Source organism: Castor canadensis, chromosome 13 (assembly GCF_047511655.1).
Source record: "Castor canadensis chromosome 13, mCasCan1.hap1v2, whole genome shotgun sequence".
Taxonomy (NCBI): domain Eukaryota; kingdom Metazoa; phylum Chordata; class Mammalia; order Rodentia; family Castoridae; genus Castor; species Castor canadensis.
The window spans coordinates 109,533,887-109,555,305 of record NC_133398.1 but is presented as its reverse complement, the minus strand read 5'-3'; the positions used below and the strand labels follow the sequence as shown (position 1 = coordinate 109,555,305).

Here is a 21,419-nt window from a genome sequence, read left to right as displayed (position 1 = left end):
CTAATCTTTCTTTCTTTCTTTCTTTCTTTCTTTCTTTCTTCCTTTCTTTCTATTTTATCATTTTTACATTTACTTGCATGTGTATACATTTTTTGGGACACCTCCCCACTCCACATGCACCCCTACCCCTCACCCCCCTCTTCTGGGCAGAACCTGTTGCACCCCCTTGTTCTCTGAAATTTTGAAGGGAAAACATAGGAGACCATAAGAAAGACATGGTGTTTTGCTACTTTGAGGTAAAGATAGCTATACAGAGAGATTCCTAGCATTGCTCCCATGCATTTGTGTATCACAAGCCACATTGGTTCATCTCTGCCAGACCTCCTTGCCACTTCCTGGTCCCCTTCCCATAGTGGTCTCTGCCAGTTTAAGATTATTTTATTCACTCCTCTACAGTGAGCACATCAACCACATTCAAGTTTTAGGTTTCCTTCCCTTTTCTATTCCTCCCATGCATGTTCCCTCTTAGTGTTTGACCATTGTCCAATAATATCACTGCATTTGTTTTGGGTCTATAATGTGCATGTGAGGGAGAACATGTGATTTTTGGTCTTCTGAGCCTGGCTAACTTCGCTTAAGAGGATGTCCTCCAGTTTCATCCATTTACTTGGCAATGTCAGTCTACTATTTCAAACACAAGTCTCTTTCCAAAACATCCTCACAGACACATCCAAAAATGTTTTATCACCTATCTGGACATCCTTAACCTAGTGAAGTTGACATATGAAATTAACTATCACTCTGATGACCCATGCTTCTCTAACAGGCCAAGGTAAGACAACTGGGAAACTACTGGGAAATTCTTAATTCCCAGGATAAACACAGACCATCGTAATGGGCCATCAGTTTTGCTCAGTGGTAAGCAATTGAAAATGGGAAGCTGTACTTAAGAGAAGCACTTTCTTTTTTTAAAGAACATCTTTAGTTTGCATTCTGGGTGAAATTCATTGAAACTTTCAGTTAGAGGAACAGTACAATAAATATTGAGCTTGTAAGCTCAAAATCAGAAATCCCACGGTCCTCTGCTGGTGTATCTTCCTCCTCCTCTGCAAATCGAGTTGGAAGAGCCACAGCCTAACACCAAGAACACAGATGGGGCAGTGGGAGGGGGAAGAGGGGAAACCTAAAGACCTGAAGTAATGACAAGATCACAGAGTTCTGCCTGAGGAGCAGCTGGCCAGTACAGGTCTGTTCTGAGGAGCACAGGAAATGATGTCAGAGTCTGATGTTCCAAGAACCATCTTCATGAGTCCTGGGAGCCAGAGCAAGGCATGTACTAGGATTCTGCCCCTTCTTGTCATAGACCAAGGACTTTTCCTTTCTTTCTTGACTGTCCCCCTTCCCCCCCCATGCCAGAAGCAAACCCTGAGGTAGGAATTCAAGTACAATTAATTTCTTCCAGAGGGGATCCCAGTGTGGAAAACATCTGCAGGGGAGCAGGAAGTGAGACAAAGAAGGATGAACAACCGATTAAGAATACAATGCCCAGCAAGTCACCACTGTGGACAACTAGAGTTTGATCCCTTTAGGAAATGCTAGAAAATTCTATGGAATACAGCTCTAGACACATCCCACTCAGGGGTGAGGGGACTGGGATTTTTATACTCCAGTGGTTGAAGGCAGCTTGGAGGAGGAGAGTAGTCTTAAATTCCCTGGCAATTTGGCCAGCCTTGGGTAGAGCTGACTCCAGTAGACATAGAAGGCCCTTGGACTATGAGATGCAGGCCTGGCCATTGGATATCTGCTTGTACTGAAGTGTGAGGGTGAGCATGCAGGGATTTGCTCTTCCCAATGAAGGTTAAGCATGAGACATGGCAGCAGATCTCAACATTCAGGTAAAATGGTGCCTACTAGCCATAAACACTAACCACAAAAATTGGGTGGTGGGAGCTTCTTATTTGGTCCCCCAATAAAGCCAAGGCTAGACATCATGATTCTGATCTGGAAATTGACCATCAAAGTTTGAGGAGCTTCTCCACAGTGCAATCAATGGTAAGCTGGATCTTCACAGTCACAACCTCTGTGTATGCATCAAGCATGGAGTGCTTCCCCTTCTACCCATCCTCCCCATGAGCCTTGTGTGAGTCACCTTTCTGTCACTGTGACAAAATACCTGAGAACATCCACAGGGGAAGGTTTATTTTGCCTCAGGTTTAAGAGATCTTGGTCCATGGTTGCTTGATTCCTTTGCTTTGGGCCCACAGTACATCATGGTGGAAGCTCATGGTAGAGGAAGCAGAGCAAAGAGGAAGGGTTTAAACCTCTTGGAGGGCATTCCTCCAGTGACCTAACTTCCATCCACTGGGCCCCACCTCCTAACAGTTCTACCATCTCTCAACAGCACCATAGTCTGGTGACCAAGCCTTTAGCATAAGGGCATTTTAAGGACACTTAAGATTTGAAACACAACAGTTCTGCCAGGAGGCGTCATGTGTTACAGTAAATACGTGATTGTGCCTTCCCAGCTAGCCACAGCTTTTTGGACCAAGGGGTGGGAAGTTGACCATTTGTCTACCCAGGGCCCTGTGTGGTGTGACCTAAAAAGATGACCTGGATAAATGGGATTCCTATCCTAGATTTGGAATTAGTAACTAGAGGCCTACAAAGTCACCAAGATGAACTGGGTGTCACCCCAAAACTTATCAGAGTAAAACAACACCTTCTATTGCCTCTCATTGTTCTCAGATTGACAGGGTCAGCTGGTGGCTCTCACATGGGGTCTCTTACAGCTGCAGTTATGTGGCTGAGTCTTCTTCACTCACTACTCGGCTAGCTGGAACAACTTGGGGCTGGTGGGGGCTCTCCCCCCACCCACACCTCTCCATGTGACTGCCTCATATGGGTGGCTTGGGCTTTCTCTTAGCATGGAGGTCTTGGAGTAGTTGGATTTGTTCTGTGGCTGCTGGCTTCTTCTAGAGTGAGTTTACAAGAGACCCAGGCAGCAGCCGTAGGTCCTTGCTGTATTCCTTTTCAGCCCAGATCCGAGAGGTAGAGGAAAGACCACCTCTTATTCATATAGTGAAGGAAGAGCCTGGTGGCTGGCAGCCATGTTGGAGACAGACTACCACGTGTGCAATTGGCTCCTTTCGTCAAGCACACACCACTCTGCCTGGGGAGTCTCTGGCTGGGCTTGAGTTCTGCCTGCCTGGGGCAGACCAGAGTTCAGAAGAGTTAACACCCGCAGATGCACTTTAAGGATAAATGAGCATTGAAGATAAATGTCTTAGCTTCCGCAGATGCACTTTAAGGATAAATGAGCGTTGAAGATAAATGTCTTAGCTTCCTTCCCATTTCTTAGGTTAACTCAGAGGCAATCTATGTCCCCAGGAAGCCTGCTCATACCACCAGCCACCTTCTTTCCGGCACCCACTTCTCCACCTTTCCACCTGTGCTTCCTGAGACCCATTCTCAAAAGAAGTTGTGCTCAAATTGTTTTCTCAAAGTCTGCTTCTGAAATACCTACTGAACTCCATATTCTCCCCAAATATTCATTTCTTGGGTAAACTAGCCACAGCTGGTTTCTGTTGCTTACAGCCAAAAAGAGACAGAATGTGGGAAAGGGTCAGAGAGAGGGTGGGGGACCCATGGTGTCGGAGTGCCCACCATCAGGTAGAAGGATGTAACTATAAAGCCATCCTGAGGGCTACCATGTAGAAGAAGATGGGACAAGCCCACATGGAGAGGCCAGGCTGAGTTGTGTTCACTGTGAATCCCAGTCTCTGGAATTTCTTACCTCTGTAGTTCCACAAAACTCTTTCTTTTTATAAGAATGTAACAGAACCCCTTCCATGAAAGTGAGCAATCCATGGGATTCCATAAAGCTATAGAGGTAACTCCTCTAAGGACTGGGGTTTCCACAGAAACCTTCTTCTCCCTCCTTTTATGGCTTCTCCCAATCCCCCTCCTCCCCCGCCACACACACACATACATGGATTGGCCCAACCATGAGCCCGGTGACTTTAATAGTGTACAGGACATGCCCTGCACCAAAACATCTCCTTGAAGAAGGCCTAGGAGGATTGGTGCAAAAAAGCATTTGGTTGCTTTCCTGAGGCTTCTGTGAGGACAATCAAATTGAGAAAATTTGAGTCTTGATGAGTAATCATGACAGATTTAGTGAGGGCTGATGTGAGGGATGACAATCTACTCAGTCAGCTGTCTACAGGTATTGTCACCTTAAGGACAGAGAAGACACAGCTCCTGATGGAAGAAGAGGGACAAAGAAAGGAAAGTGACAAGGTGCCCAAGAGCAGCTTCCCTACTTGGAATTTGGGCTCCAGCTGGTCCTACCATTCTCCTCGCCTTGAGAGATGAGAAATCTGTGCTTTGCTTTGAAGGAAGGCAGAATTTATAGAAGGTCTGGTCAGAACTGTATGGTGACAACTGAATCAACATTAGGAGGGTCTGGAAATGAAAAGCACAGCCATTCCTCCTCAGTTCATGGAAACAGTGAATTAAAAAGCACAGGAAACACAGTGGTACAGAAAGGTTCAATGACTTATCCAAATAAAACCATCAAAATCTGACCCTCTCAGACTGGGTTCAGGCAATTTATCATCTAACCTGGGCCAGCAAAGAGAGCAAAATGGGATGTTATGAATAACTAAGCCAGGACAAGAGGAATCAACCAAGATGTCCTAGGCAAGCAGTGAGTTCAGGACACCCAAGAGCACGTCTGTGTCCCTTGTTGAAAGCGTGTTGCGGTGAGTGAAAACCTGTGACCTGAACCTAAATAAAACCTGTAATTGACATATTTTTTCTTGGTAGGTAGAGACTAGTGGGATATTCTTAATCACTAAACTTTTCAGAGATCTGGATTCATGTCGAGCACCACCCCTTCCTGACAGAGATCCTGAGCAGATGTCAACATCATCAGGCCAATGGGGGTCACTCTACCTCATTCATGAAGTTGTTATGGCCATAAAAGCACCTGGTAGGCCCTTGCTCAGGAAATGCCTGCCGTTATTTCTTCATCAGCAAGTTCACGCATTCAAAAACCCTTGGACCTGATACATGAGTTCTGGAAGGTTATGAAAAGAATTGCCTCATGTTTCCATCCCTGCCTCAAATGAATACATTCTGTTTATTTCTTTTTGAGGCATGTCCTATTGCAGCTCATCAGGCCTCTCCTTTCATTTCACTGGACGGCAGCTTCTGACCCTTGAACTTTTGACACCTTTCCCCTTGGAGAACGAGCAGGTCAACAGTTAAGTGGAAAGGCATGGCTAGTCCTTACCTCTCGCCTGAGCACACTCAGTTTCCCCAAGATCAAGCAACAAGAGTAGCTGGTGTTCAGTGCTTGTTTGTCTCCCTGGCCAGCTTGAAAGTAACAGAAAAACTCAGAATAATATGGGGTTTTTTCATAACTGGAAAAAAAGACCACACATATGGTCCCATGTGCATTGCACCCTGGAATAACCTCAAAAACATGGAAGTTGCTCTCTCTCCAGTTATGCATAAGCCTGGCTTAATTAAATGTAGGCCACAAATGGACTGGTAACCATGACACTGAAATGCTGTCGATCTGTACAGGAGAAATTCTCACCACTCCGCGTTCCCCCAGAAGATGGTACACGTGGAGGGTACCACCTGAATTCTTGGAAAATGGTTTTGTATGGTTTTCCATCATTTTGAACTTAGCAGGAAATCTCCAAGATGTGTTTTGACACAAGTATGCTTTTTTTTTTCCTTCCCCACATTTGAAATGGCTGTGTTTGGAGGCTAATTAAAGCCATCTGTGTCTGATTCATTTACACTTTAACTCATCAGAACGCTGTTTTGTAATAGTCATTTGAAGTCCTTTCTTTTTTGAAAAACCAGGAAGCGATGGTTTGCCAGCCAACAGCAGGGTTAACGTACCACAAGGTTTGAATATGGTTCAAGACAAGCCTTAGACCTGAGAGGCTGCCGTGATGCATCACTGTCAAGGGCAGGCTGTAACTTTGAGTCTTGTGCTGTTCTCTGAAGAGGCTCACTGCTCGAAAGGGCAGAAAACAACCAATAAGAGAAAACAGAGATTATGCTAAGATCTCCAGGCATCATAGGGAATTTTAGTTTAAATGGAAGTTGGGTGGTTCTTGTGTTTTGAAAGAAGAGTTCTCATTAAGTGTAACTGGTATTTATAAACTGAAGATTTCAGTTGTAAGAATACAGTAGCCTCAATGTCATCTATTTTGCTATCGGAACTTTTTTTTTCTTTTTTATCTGGATTCATAACCTTTGTTAGATTCACTCTGTAGTAGCTATGATTTAGGGGCTAGTCTTTGTCAAATAAGGTTTTAAACCGTAGAAGTTGAAATTTGTGTTTGTCCACTGAAAAGAAAATTCTTTCTATCTAAGAGAAAAGATAACTGAAGGTTAGAGTTTTGTTGTCCTCTGGATATTAGCCAGTTTTGTACCTAACTGGCAATATTTCCACATTTTCTCCTTTGGTTGACTATCTGACCAATCTGCGTAACCACCTGTTCGGTTCTCCACTCAGCACAGTAAATCGGGTTAAGACTCACCAAATAAGTGTCTGAGAGTCACCTTTTTCAACTGTTTGAAAATTATACTTTGGAATTGCCCAGGCCCCAAACCTGGCTTATCTACACTGCCTCTCCCTTTAACCTTTTAATGATGTAAAGCAGATGGGTATTCAAAGAATTAAAAACAACCCAAACCTCAGCCAAGAAGAGAGAAGATAGGGGCTTGAACACCTATTGAGTTTACAGCCCCGATTGTCTTTCAGCCACATAACTGAGGGAGGGAGGCATCGCTCCACTTTCCAGGTAAGAAAAGCGAGGCAGGGAGTGGCTAAGGCTTGTCCAGTGTCACCAGGTGGCTGTGCTGGGACTCGAAGAGGGAGCTGGCAAATCCAACCCCTCCACTGTACACTCGACAGCTTGTGGGGATGAGGCAGGAAAACACCCCGGCAGTGGGGAAGAGGCACCCACCAGGCAGGACCATCCACCAACTCCATTTGTGAAGCAGGTCTACAGTTCCCTGTCACAGGCGAATGGCTGAGAATAAATGCTTACAAAGGTCTTACAAACTGAAATGCCAACCTAAATTACTTTTATTACAGCCCATAAAAAAGCGGACGTATAAAATTGATGGGGATTGATGGGGGCAAGCATTTCTTCCCTTCTTCCCACAACTCCATCAGCTTGACACAGGGGGCCCCGTGTGCCTGACTCTCCCCCAGGAAGGAGAAAGAGGAATGGGGCTGGTCCAGATCCACTGACTCCAATGTTAGAGCTTGTGCCCAGTCATCATATCTAAAGCTGCCCATATGGCCATGTTTAATTTTGGGGGTGACACATGACACTTCAGAACACATGGAAGCATGACCTCCAGTCTCCCTCTTATCAATCACAGAGCTGGCGTTTTCAATCTTCATCTATCTGATGGATACCACTGAACTCAGCGGAGGAAGAAAAGTGTGATTTATTGATCATGTAAACAAAACTGTAAAAACAGTAGAATTCAAAGTAACATGTTCATCATTGTGCTGGGACATACGGATTTTGTTGGTCCTGGAAATAAAAATGATGGCTTGTTCCTGATTTCCTCTTTCATACTGATTTGAAACTGTCCCATTTGAGCTGCACCTTGCTGTCATTTATCCTTCATTTAGTGCCAATTCTTATTACTCAATTCATCCCTCATTCTCTCAAGACAAGGAAAAGACTTCTGGGTGGCACTAACAATGACCCTAAACACATGTGTGGATGTGTAGTAGGTCTTGGGTCATGTGACACACACGTAGACAGTGTTTTACGATGTTTTCATTTTTATCCACACAGAGCTTTCTTAGACACTTTTTCCTAACGCTTGCCCTGGTGAATTTTAATTCAACAGATAGAGTGTATATGTTTACATGTTATATGTACTTGTGTGCTTTACACACCTATGTATGTTGTATTTTTTTCACGACCACCCCCAACAATCAACTTTTGCCACCTGGAAGGTATGCAATCCCCTCTAAGAATGAGTGAACTGTCTCAATGCTCTCTGACAGAAGTGTAATGCAGGTGGCAGAGAGTGTGGCTGAGAGGCAGAGCTCATGCCTAGACACACAAGGCCCTGAGTTCAATCCTCAGCAAAGGGAAAAGAGAAAAGAAATACAATGAGAGTCCCAGGAAGTTTTTTTTTGATAGGACCAGGGTTTGAACTCAGGGCTTCACACTTGCAAAGCAGATGCCCTACTGCTTGGGCCACACCTCCAATCCATTTTCCTCTGGTTATTTTTCAGATGGAGTCTTGTGAACTATTTGCCTGGGTTGGCCTCTAACTGAGATCCTCCAGGCCTCAGCCTCCCAAGTAGCTGGGATTACAGGCCTGAGTCACTGGTACCCAGCAGCCCCATGTAATTTTAAAATTGAAGCCAGCACTTCATGTCGTACACCTTAAATACATACAATATTTATTTGTTGATTACATCTCAATAATGCTGGATTTTTTTCTACTGAACACATTAAAAAAGTAAAGAGGGGTAGGTAAAATTAATTTTAGTAATAGATTTTATTTAACTCAATGTGTCCAAAATAATATTTCAGCAGGAAGGAATGTAAAAAAATATATACTACTGGGATATTTTATATCCTTTTTCTTTCTCAGTCTTTAAAATCCAGTGCATGTTTCACATTTAAAGCTCATCTCTGTGCCCCGTGTGACCACATCTCACATGGTGAAGGTCACCTGCAGCCCTCAGTGTGATTGCAAATGAGCCAGCACTGACTGCATTAGTCACTTCAGCTTGCCTCCAAGCCAGGGCGATTCTTGGCAAACTTGTAGAGGACAGGAAACACCTGTGAGCCCCAGACAGCTACAAATTCCAGCTGGAGAAGGCCTGAGTCGGATGGTTCACACCTGATCAAATTGCTTCCTCCGAGGGGAATTTACCGTGAGGATGAAAAGGGACATGAGGGGAATGAGGACCTACCTCATCGAACCTTGCGGAGGAATGGAATCCTACTTCTTGCCTGTCATCATTCGTGGCAGCTCTAATGGCCCAGGGGACCTCTCAAAGCGACAGTACCCTGCCACTGATCTACAGATAATACTTTTCAGTACTCAATGGATGCCTGAGAGCACAGATCATAATGAGCCCCTCTGTACAAGCATGGTGACCCTGTCTGATAACTGTCATGGACACTAACTGACTAATGAGCAGGTCACTGGGGAGGGGTGTCGAGTGGAACAGCAAGACATTCCATCATGCTAGTCAGAAAGACGTTCCATTTTATTCAAAATTATTTACTTCCGGAATTCTTCCTTTACTACCTTCAGGTCATGGTTGACAATAGGTCACTTCAACCACAGAAAGTGAAATGGCGTTTAAGAAGAGACTGTGTACTTGACTTTCTCAGCTCCCGAGTCCTGCCTTCCACTGCTGTCGCTCTTCTCCAATTTGCTGGCACCCCAGGTGTTGGGATGGCTACTGGCTTTTCTTTCTTGACTTCTTTCCAGAGGTCTGTTCACTTGTGCAGTCAACTTTCCATCGGTATGATGAAACACCTCAGATAAACAACTTAAAGGAGGAAAGGTTGATTTTTGGACTCATGGTCTCAGATGGTTTAGTCCATGGTCAGGTGGCCCCTTTGTTCTGGGAGGAGGCTGCTGTCAGGACAGCCAGAAGAGAGACAGAGAGAGAAAGAGAGAGAGAGAGAAAGGGAGGGAGGGGAAGGAACCAGGGTCCCAATACACCTTTCAAGAGCACACCCCAAGTGACCCACTTCCTCTATGCCCCTCACCTCCCAAAGTTTCCATCCCTTCCCCAAAGCACCAATCTTTCAGCACATGAGACTTCTGGGGACATTTCTGATTGGAACCATGACCACCCTGCTAGCTGCTTTCTCCCCTATGTGTCTCCCATCCAGGTCTCCAGGTGGTGGCATCTATCTGGGCCCCTCTAAGATGGCTCCTCTCAGAAGAAGAACATTCTCCCTAGTGCCTTGGTCTTGGATCCTTGTTGAAGCTTCTCCAGTCAGTAGGAAGAAGTAAGGGAAGAGAGTCGAGGAGTGATATCCCTCAAGGTTGGGTGCCAAGCTGGCATACACTGCCCACACCAGGCCACCTCTGCTCCAAGACCCACCCCAGCCCCTCCTGGCTTTCCAGAACCAATGCCATCTCCAGTGACTTCCTTCACCAGCCATACTGGAAGGAGAAAGAAGAAAGAGAACAGACCCTCCGCCCCCCACCACCCTACACACACACATTTCATATTTCTCAAATTGCAACTCGAAACCCTATCCCCTCCACAACAGGCCCATTTTTCAGTCTCACAAACTCCGCATTGTCTTTGACCTTGATCAGAATGCTTCTTCCTGCTGGTGGAGTGGCTCAAGTGGTAGAACACTGCCTAGCAAGCCTGAAGAGGCCCTGAGTTCAAACCCCAGTACTGCCACCACCAAAATAAAAAAACAGAAACAAAACCCTAGTATCAGAATGCTTTTTCCTAAGTGTGGACTTAGGTGGAAAGAGAGAAGAGATGGGAGCCTTGACCTCTTCCTACATGTGAGAGACTGGGCAACAACCTGGCTTTCCATGGCATCATTTTCTGATGTCACCTCTCCTTCACTGCATGCTACCTGTCCCCCAATCTCCATGTTTGAGCTAAGGTTAAAAGCAGTATGCATTCATTTATCACAGAGGATCCCAACCAGGAATGATTTGCCCCTGTCCCCAGGGGATATTTGCCACGTCTGGAGATATTTCTGGTTGTCTCAGCTGGGATTTAAAATGCTACTGGCTTCTCATGGGCAGAGGCCAGGCATGGTGCCAAATATCTTACAATGCACAGGACAGCCCCCCTGTCCTCCCCTACACACCCAGTCAAAATGTCAGTAATGGTGAAAAATCCTGAGCTTTCATGAAAAAAGGATTCCCCCACTGGTGGTGGCAGGGGGAAGGCTGGAGGAGGGAGAGAGAGGGTGAGGCAACCTAGAAGCAGGTTGGACAATCGGGAGAGAGGCCTGTGACACGGGATGAGCCCACTGGAGTGTTGGGGAGGTCTTGTGTTAGGTTAGGACAAGGGGCTGGAGCAATGGCCTGACGGCCGTGGAGATTTTAAAGTGTAAAATCTAACTTCTGACTGTCTGTGTGCCAAACCCAGGCCAGAGCCTGGCATCACATTTTGAAAGATGAGAGCTTTGCACGGTGCTCTGCAGTAAGTTTGAAAAAACAAGGAGGGGAAAAAAATACAGTCATTCCTTCATATTCACAGGGTTCTGCATCCATGGATTCAATCAACCACAGACAGAAAATATTCAGAAGAAAAATATCATGTCTATACTAGACGTCCACAGACTTCTTTTCTTGCCATTTTCACTGAACAATAGGGTATAACAACAATTTACCTTGGATTAAGATTTGTAAATCGTGATTTAAGGCACCCAGGAGATATGCATCCCTTACACACGAAAGCATGGGATTGGAGCAGCCACAGACTTTGGTGTCCTCTGGGGTTCTAGATCCAGGCTGCCAGATGACTGCATTGGAACTTAAGGGCACAGGGGAGTAACACAGCCTTCACCCAACGTCTGAAGAAGTCACCTGTGAAAACAACCAGCCTTCTTCCCCATCCCCAGGTGGGTCTGCACACAGCAGCCTTGGAGTCTCTGGTCATCTCCCACTCATTCTTCTGTGAACGGGGTCTGATCTCAGCACTTCTCAATACATGACGGAGACAGGGAGAAGGAAGGGATAGCTGTCATCCTCCATTCCTAAGCCATCAAATCTAAGGAACAGAGAGGTTGGGTGAGTAGCCCAATGCCCCACAGCTGGTAAGGTACAGAAGCAGGACTCTAACAAGTCTGACAGGAGAACCTTGACCTTCACACTTTGATAATCATGCCAGGATTCCATCTCCCTTTGGCCAAAGCATTGACCCCTTGCTTGGTCCAGAAAGGCCACAAGCGCCAACCAAGTCACACAGCTGCTTTTCTTCATTCCTTCCTTCTCCCTGTCTCCACCATTCTCCCTCTGCAAATTTAAAGGTGTGGAGGGTAGGTTTGCTTCCCAGAACTCTGCCAGCCATTCTAAGGAGCAACTGAAAAGCTGTAGCTGGTCCCAGCCCTCTGGAGTTGGCATCACAGGGAGGGAACACAGGCATTTTTTAAAAGCTCCTCCATAAGGGGAGGTGAGCTCATTTCCTGAGGAAATGACAGTAGAGGGTGTCTTCAGGGGCCAGCCAGGCCTGGCTTTAAAACATCTGAAACGGCCCACGGTGTAATCAGGCGTGAATAGTGACTCAAATAAATTATGCATATTTGTGCATTAATGTATTATTTGATTCATGCAGTCCCTCCATATAGTTAGTCTGGGTGACCCATGGTCTCATCAGTTTCTTGGATGAAGTAAAAAAATCAGTTGCTTTGAAATATTTAGTGGCCAAAGAGAAACTCAGGTCATTAGTGAAAATTATAAGCAAAATGACAGCAGAATTCTCTCAACTGGAAGGGTTGAGCCCAGGTCGTCAGAGCCAGATGCTGTCCTCATTCCATGGTCTTTCATGAGACCAAGTGTGGATGACCACAGTGAGGCAGGACATGAAGATCCCAACACCCAATTATAATTTTAACAAATAGGGCTCTTTCTAAGAGTCACATTCCTTGTGCATGGCTTCATGAAAACACAAACATTCACCTTATCCTCAAAAAATGCAGGCGCTCTGGGAAGAAAATGCTACCCACTTGGCCCCCTGGCCAGGCAGCAGGAGCTACAGATGGGTGCCAACGCTGGTGCTTCTGCCTCAGCAGATGACCAGTGTGGAGTCCAGGCTTTGGGATGACAGCACCTGATGTCGCTCTGTCTTCCATACAGGAGGCACATCAAGCTGGCCTCTCAAGGTCAACACTTAGGAGAGGAAAGAGGTCTCCCCAAAGCCCTGTGTGTGGACTAAGGCTGATACTGTATTTTGAGCTCCATCTGATTTCTTGACTCTATGTCCATTCTGTTACCAACCTCAAAGGGAAATAGGAAAAAGAAAAAAGAAAAAGCACATAATACAGGGAACCCTATGCAATGTGTATTACTGAAAATAACTTCAGTATGCCTAGTCCCTGGGTAATCATTTTAGAAGGCATCCCCAGCCCTGGGAACCTCCGCCACTCGTTGAGTGTGAATTCATGACTGCCCTCTTCTCTTCAGTGGGGCAAGGTTAGGTAAAATCAACTGGTGACCTGGTGACTCAAATGGTGGGCTAGTGTCAAATCTCACTATCCAAGGCAGAATGCAGGTAAGATTGGAAAAGAGCCAAGAATAATGAAGTCATCTCTGGGAGACAGATAGGGGACTTTCACTTTCTACAATTTGTTAAGCAATGAAGTAAATTATTTATATAATATGACAAAATGCTTTTTAAAGAAAGGGAAAGACATAAATATATAAAATGTAAACACTTAAATTCTCAGGGAAAAGAAACAGTATACCAGAGAAGGAAGGAAGGAAGGAGGAGAGAAGGAAGGGAGGGAGGGAGGAAAAGAAGGTTTAAAAATTATGTGACCATGATTCAGAAGCTTAATTCTCATGGTTTCTCACTGATCACTCCGGTATTCTAAAGGATCCAACCTCCAGGTTGTATCCTAGGGGTCCAAAATGGGCGCCATCTTTAAACAACTGTTCTGTGGCCATGGATTCAGGTCTAGCCTCCATGTACTAACTCCTGATGACAAAAGCCTTCCTCTGAACACTAGTGGAAAGTTCCAGAAACTGAAAACTCCAGGTGCTAGTGGAAGAGAAAAACTGTAATTTTAAGCCAAATTAGGGGGAAAGAAAATCAACATTGGATTGGCTACACCAATCCCTCTGATAACAGAAAACAAGGCTGCCAACAGGCCTTTGAAGGCAGTAAAAACACACACGTCCACGCAATGGATTCCAGTCAAACTAACCAGTAAAAGTTGTTCACAAGCTATGCATTGAGTCCTATTTCCCCTAAAGTTACCTCTGAGAGACTCGTTTCTGCACAAACCATCCCACAAGAAGATTCGCTGGGTGTTCACCATCCTCCCAGAATGCCGCAAGGATGGGGAAATACTCGCACCCTAGGTACTTAATACTTCTGTCCCTCCAATGATGGTTACAAGTGATAGAAGGGGTGAGTCAGGGGACAGTGCTCCTTACCGCTTCTCTCCTGGGTCAGCCACCTTCCCTTGGACTTCCCACTGTCACGTGAGTGGGCCAGTGCAGAGGAGCAGGCTGGCGTCTACACACACCCTCCACATCACACACACACACACACACACACAACAGTGATATATCACATATGTCATAAATACACAAACACATACACACCACACATCACAACACACACCCTCCACACACTATTTAAATACACTACACACACACCACAGCTCAGGACATAGCATGTACCCACACCTCTCACACACCACACTTACCACACATCACACACAGCCCACACGTGATGAACACATTTCATACACACACACACACCACACAAACACACCTTGTAGGCCCGGATTGTGCAGGGAAACCCCTTGTGCCCATCTCCAGTCAGTGTCTGACGGGGCACAGGGACTCGCCAATGCTGGAAGGCCATTATGCCACGGGGAAGACAAGTGTAGCAAGCCCACCCAAGCCACTCTTGTGAGCACCATGGCGGGGCTGTCCCTGGGCAGAGAGACACTGGGTGTCACTGCCTTTAACAAAACAAAATGGGAGACCTTCCACATTCTAGAAAGTGTGAGTGGCTCTGACTCTGTGAACCATACACCTCAACACTGAATGAGCAATCATGTTGTTTGGGGCATTTAAAATGAAATAATAACAGCGATAACATTTTTATAGACAAAAGTAAGCTTCAATTTGCAATTTTGCTGACACCAAACCAAATTTCCACCTCTCAGGTAAGAGCTCAAAGTGCTCAAATAGAAAAGGGTGATCCATTTGTGACTGCGGTCATGGAAAGATCTCTGAGCTGAGGCGTCCTCTGTGGGACTGGAGTTGGGGACAATGCTGTAACAGCAATGCACAGAGTACATCATGTATGTGAAAAGGGACTTTATTCCACGGCCATACATGCATATTGAGCACACAGAAGAGGACTTGAAGGAAGATCCATGACAAACGCCCCACAATTGTCATCCCCAAGGAATAAAGCAGGGAGAAGCAAGCTGCCTGGAGTGGGGGGGGGTCCTCACGTTCGATTTTCTGTATTTCCCACTTATTTGAATCTCTGAGAAAGAAAAATGCATTTGAGTATTAATTGCATAACTTGCCATGCTCAGGAAGGCGACCCAGCCGAAGGGACTTTCCAGGCAGCAGGGCGGCAAGGAGCGCGGGCTGTGAGTGTGTTGCGCCCCAGTTCATGGTTCCTGCAAGCCCTCCAGGAGGCCGGTCGCCGCAGGCCCTCCCCGCGCCCTCAAAAGCCTGCAAGCGTTCCCAGGCCCTCGGGCCTGCCGCAGCCCAGTGCGCCCTGCCCGCGGCGGTGTCTGGCATGATGGTGCGCGGGAGGCACGACGGCCCTGGCTAGCTGAGGCGCGGGGGCGGCGGTAGCGGCGGTGGTAGCGGGCTCCGGAGCGGCATGCCAGTGCCCCCCGGGCGCGATGGCTAGCGGCAGCGCTGGGAAGCCCACTGGCGAGGCGGCTTCTCCGGCTCCCGTGAGCGCCGTCGGTGGGGCCAGCTCGCAGCCACGGAAAAGGCTGGTGTCCGTCTGCGACCACTGCAAGGGCAAGATGCAGCTGGTGGCCGACCTGCTGCTGCTGTCCAGCGAGGCCGGCCTGTACTCTTCGAAGGCCCCGCCTCCCCATGTGCGGGCGCGGAGTCCTTCGAGCAGTGCTGGGACACCATCATCGGGCGCACCACGGGGCTCTCCATCCTCACCCACGACGTGCAGAGCCAGCTCAACGTGGGTCGCTTCGGAGAGGCGGGGGACAGTCTGGTGGAGCTGGGCGACCTGGTGGTGTCGCTGACCGAGTGCTCGGCACACGCGGCCTACCTGGAGGCCATGGCTACCCCGGGTGCTCAGCCTGCTCAGCCAGGCCTGGTGAACCGTTATCTAGTGACACGCTGCCGCCACAAGGTGGAGCAGGGCTGCGCCGTGCTCCGAGCCACCCCATTGGCCGACATGACCCCGCTGCTGCTGCTGGAGGTGTCACAGGGCCTGTCGCGCAACCTCAAGTTCCTGACGGACGCGTGCTCCCTGGCCAGTGACAAGTCCCGGGATCGCTTTTCGCGCGAGCAGTTCAAGTTGGGCGTCAAGTGCGTGAGCACCAGTGCGTCCGCGCTGCTAGCCTGCGTGCGTGAGGTCAAGGTGGCGCCCAGTGAGTTGGCGCGCAGCCGCTGCGCGCTCTTCAGCCCGCCCCTGGTGCAGGCTGTGAGCGCGCTTGTGTGCTTCGCCACCGAGCCGCAGTTCCTGGGTCGCGCGGCGGCCTTGAGCGCCGAGGGCAAGGCGGTGCAGACCGCCATCCTGGGTGGCGCCATGAGTGTGGTGTCGGCCTGCGTGCTCCTGACCCAGTGCCTCAGGGATCTGGCTCAGCACCCTGATGGGGGCGCCAAGATGTCGGACCACAGGGAGAGGCTGAGGAACTCGGCCTGCGCTGTGTCTGAAGGCTGCACCCTGCTATCTCAGGCTTTAAGGGAGAGGTCTTCGCCCAGGACTTTACCGCTAGTGAATTCTAATTCTGTGAGTTAGCACCCCCACCCCTACACACACGCACCCCATACTCCTTCTTTCCCCACCCCCACCCCCAGGCTAAAGGGAGACACTTATTCTCTGCCCCTCTGCATTTATACCAAAGAAATCATGGGTGACACCCCCTCCCCCTCGTGTCAAATGCTCAAGAGGAATCTTCAAAAAGCAGGGCCATGCACACAATTTAACACAAGCACCTGGAGGGCCCAGGGATCCACCCGCCCATACCCAGTAGGGACTGGGAGATGGAAGTTGGGTAATTACTGGTTGTGGCATTACCCTTCATTCCAGCCCATCAATTAAATTTTATTAGTAATCAGGCAGGAAGGAGGTCATGGGTTCATTTTTTTTTAATTAAAAAGTTACCTCAGTTTTCACTCCTTACACATGGATGTAGCTACCTTTTTTTGTATTTGTTTGTTTGTTTGAACTAGGGATATACTTGGTGTGGAAAGAGTATGACTTCGCTACGTGATTTGCAAGTGGGGGGAAGCTACTGTGAGCGTGTGCTTTATTTTTTAATTTACACTATAGAGTGATTTTTTTTCCCCCAATGTCAAGTTTTTACCTTGCATGTACTGGAGTATTTATTTCATCTATTAAATTGTTATGTTTCTCAGATGGCTTTTTGCGATCATTGTAACTCTTTTAATTTTTTTGGTGGGACTGCAGTTTAAACTCAGGGGCTTGGAGCTTGCAAAGCAGGTGCTCTACATTTGAGCCACTCCTCCAGTGCATTTTGCTCTGGTTATTTTGGAGATGGAGTCTCTTGAACTCTTTGCCCTGCCTGGCCCTGAACCTTGATTCTCCTAATCTCAGCCTCCCAAGTAGCTAGGATTACAGGCATGAGTAACCAGTGCAATGATTGAATTTTCAAGAACTAATTTTGCATGCTTTGCATCATCTGAGGAAAAGGCGACCTTGGTCGTGTGGTTATTCTGTTTGCAGCCCTTTCTCCTTTTCCCTTAAGGGATTATTCCTTTGAGCAGCCTAGGGCCCAAGAAGAGACACATGTATGTCATACTCTTTTTAAAGGCAGGTGACACAAATATGATTGAATTATATATAGTGCCTGTGGTGGGCTGTTAGTGGGGGTTTTTGCCTTGTCTCTAGTTTCTCCAGGAAAGCAATTTAGCTCCCTTTGTCTGCTCATCTTTCCATCCTAATGAACCAGGTTCAGGCTGACTGAAGTCTCATTTGTATTCTGCCTGTCATTTTCAGATTAAAGCACTTCCTTAATCCTGTGTGGGACGCCAGCCTCCCCAGCTCAGAGGATCTATGTTTGGAACCTCAGCACTGGGTATCAAGTCAGAGTGCTTAGCATCTTTCATGTGCACAGGGATGAGGCAGACAAGATCCCATGATTTTAGAAAAAAAAATTTAGAAAGTTCTAGACTGTTAAATATTCTGGAAAGTGTTAATGCTAGAACTGCAGCATAATTGCAGGCAAAAGCTTATTTTTGTGATCTTGATGTGCCATGGTTGATCACATGTTGGAAGAATGGTTGCTGATTGTGATTTGAATAGTTTGAAATTTAAGATAGTTTATCTTTTCTGCAGAAGTTTAAAGGAGTTTGAGAGGTGGGTAGTAATGGTAACATTGTCAATCTTGGTTAATAGTTGAACAGTTTCTTACTAAAAGAACAACAGATTTATTTACAGTTCTGGAGGCCTGAGAGGGCCACATGGGCAACCTCATACATTCTTTAAGTCTGTATAATTTACTGTTTTCTTAGAATTTGTTGTGCTTAAACCATGTATTTCCCACAGATCTGAAAAGCATTTTTCACTATTGTACAGTAGAGAGAAGAAAGTCATATTGGCTGTTTCTCTTGCTTATATGGCTGTGTTTATTGCAAGAATATGGAATTCAAGTTTAAAAATGTCATTAAACCTGTTTTGGGTAAAAAATAAAATAAAATAAAATAAAAAACACCACCACCAGCACCAACAACAAAAACAGGATGGGGGAATTGAGTTGAGATCCATTACTAAGAATTACAGCTTTTTTAAATGCATGCCTTCCTCGGCAGGCCGCTGTGGGTTTGGGGTTTGTTTTTAGTTTTGATGCTAAGGAGATTCTCAAGATTCCTAAAAACCCTCATAAAAACCCTGAGAGCTGCATTTTCAGTGTCCTGTGGGCCCCTAATGCACTTCGAAGCAGAGGGACTCCAGGGACTGGATGGCAAAGAGGTCACCAGGGCAAGTTTGGGACCAGAAAGTCCAGTTTCAACTCCACCTCCACTTGGTTTTCCTCTCCATCCTGTAGACTGGAGTCAAAAATAGTACAACCAGCCCCCAGTGTCCATGGGGGAGGGGGTCCAGGTCCACAAAGGACACCAAAATTCAAGATGTTTGCTGGGTGCCGGTGCTCACGCCTGTGAGGACACTCAGGAGGCAGAGATCAGGAGGATCGCGGTTCAAAGCCAGCCCAGGTGAATAGTTCGTGAGCCACTATCTCAAAAATATCCATCACAAAAAAGGGCTGGTAGAGTGGCTCAAGGTGGAGGCCCTGAGTTCGAACCCCAGTGCTGCAAAAACAAATCAAGATTTTCAAGTCCCTTGTGTAAAATAGAGCCTATATACCTCCTCCTGTGCACTTGACAGTCTCTCTAATTTACCCACAATACCTAATGCAATGTAAGCAGTAGTGGACACTGGTGAGACTGTATTGCATAGAGAACCATGACAAGAAAAAAATTCGGTTGGTGTGTGTTCAATGCAGAAGGAATTTTTTAAAAAATGTTTTCATTCCTCACCTGCAGAGCCTGAGAATTCAGAGGGCCAATTGGGTCTGAGCTATAACCACGCCATGCACTGGTATTAATGAGAAATTCATCTAAGTCTCTATAGTTCTTCTAGAAATATTGTCTGTTGTTATTACTAACACACCTCTAGGAATTCCCACATTCGTTCAATGTAGAATGAAGAAGAGGCCACCAGCCGGAGTCAAATTTGAACCCCAAACATTCAGCATCGGATGACTATTTCTTAGATGTTCTCTGTGTACCATCTGTTCAGGGTGTTAGCAAGGGATGGGTGCACAGCTGTCCTCTGGGGTTCCCCTCCACCCCAGGGAAACAGGCAGTGATTACAACAGAGAGGTAAAGGCAGTAGGACTCCCCGGGAGCACGTGCCCTTGGGACAGGCAATCTGGTCACATCCTGGAGAGAGAAGCTGGGTCACTTCTCACACCTAAGATTAAAACTGGTAAGTCCCTGGCACTAGAGTGCATCCCAGACACAACTCAGGAGCAAGAGCTGGCTGGGGAGAAGGGACTTGGCAGGTGCCAGCAGTGAGGGCAGTCCAGAGGGAGGCGGACAGGGAATAGAGACTGAGAAAACACAGTGCATGTCTAATAAACTTGCCCCGTCTGTCACCTCACACACCCTGTCATAGTGGGCTTGTCCAGCTCGGCCCAGCTGAACCTGGGGAGGGGTCAGCCTGAGAACTGCGACCTCAGTGGAGAAAATGTGCCTCTGGTATAGGGAGGGACCTTCCCAGCAGCAGAAAAGGGAAGGCAGGCCAGGCCTGAGGTCCTGGGGAGGTTAGTGCCCAGGGATCATGAACAAAAAGCCCCCAAGAGCTCATTAAAACCTGTTGCCAAGCCCCAGACAGTGAGGTCCAAAGATAATCTAAGTGACAGGAAACTCCCATCACACAGCCCCTTGCAGACACCTGGCCAGGTGAACTTGGAGGAGGGTGGGTTCTAGATCCTGGAGTGAAGCTGGTGAGGTGAAGAGGCCGGGGGTAGCAAACAGACATCATCACCAGTTCTCTTGGGGCAGAGAATAAGACAATCAAGATTCATACCTGAGCCTTGTTTCCTTTTTGGTTATGCTGGCTAGTTTCCCTTTCTGCCACAAAGAATGACCCACAGATAGGATTCGACTCACACGAATGCTAGACTAAGGATCCACCAGTCCTGCTGTCGTCAAAGACCTGGCAGCCATGTGTCCTGTTACAGAGGCCACCCCATCCCTGTCCGATCGACCGATCGGTGTCGCCTCCCCCAGGACCAGCCAAAGAGGAGTGCACTAGAACCATGGCTTCCTACTGTTGGGAGTTTTACTCAAAAGTAAGAGAATCAGGTTGTGTGAATCAAACTGAAAGGAGACAGAGAGAATCTGAAGTCATAAGAAAGTCATGTGATGAGGACAAAGAGGACAGAGGACACTGGAGGGGAACCAGTGAGTAACGGCAAGAGCAGCAAGAAGACAGAAAAGAAAGGCTGAGAGAGAGACCAAGCCTGGTGAAGGTGACCACTCAGAGGAGCCCAGGGTTAGCTCAGTTCCTTCACAGACAAGGTGGCCTCACAGTTCCTCACCTGCCTGAGCAGCCTGAGATCGTCTCTGTCCCTTGGGATTCAAATAGCCTGAGACACACAGATGATGCCTGGGGGGGAAATGAACCTTGTAAGGATTAGAAGAATGGATGTGGCTGTTTTTTCACCCAGTCTCTGCTACTGTGAATCACGGTGGTGGTGCAGAAAATACAGACTGGGGGAAAATTTTGCCTGGGAGAGGAAGGCAGGGTGTAGGTACCAGCACCTTGTGAACTTTGACTGTATCGTGCAGGATGCTAAGACCAAAAACTCAGGCTAAAGGCAGTGATTCATTATAAGAGCCATTGATGATGCCAGACATGGTGGCTCAGGCCTGTAATCCTAGCTAATCAGGATGCAGAGATCAGGAGGATCACGGTTCAAAGCCAGCCTGGGCAAATAATTTGTGAGACCCTATCTTAGAAAAACAAACCCATCACAAAATATACCATGCAA

The 21,419-nt window shown here is 47.1% G+C and overlaps 1 protein-coding gene across 1 annotated transcript; it reads left to right on the top strand.

Annotated features, from left to right (window-relative positions):
• Positions 1 to 15,368: 15,368 nt before the first annotated feature.
• LOC109676969 (talin rod domain-containing protein 1-like) lies at positions 15,369 to 16,678 on the top strand. The gene is given in 2 exon segments (XM_020153163.2): positions 15,369 to 15,717; positions 15,720 to 16,678. Coding segments are annotated over 2 exon segments (1,086 nt in total). The 5' UTR covers positions 15,369 to 15,551; the 3' UTR covers positions 16,640 to 16,678.
• The last annotated feature ends 4,741 nt before the right edge of the window (positions 16,679 to 21,419 follow it).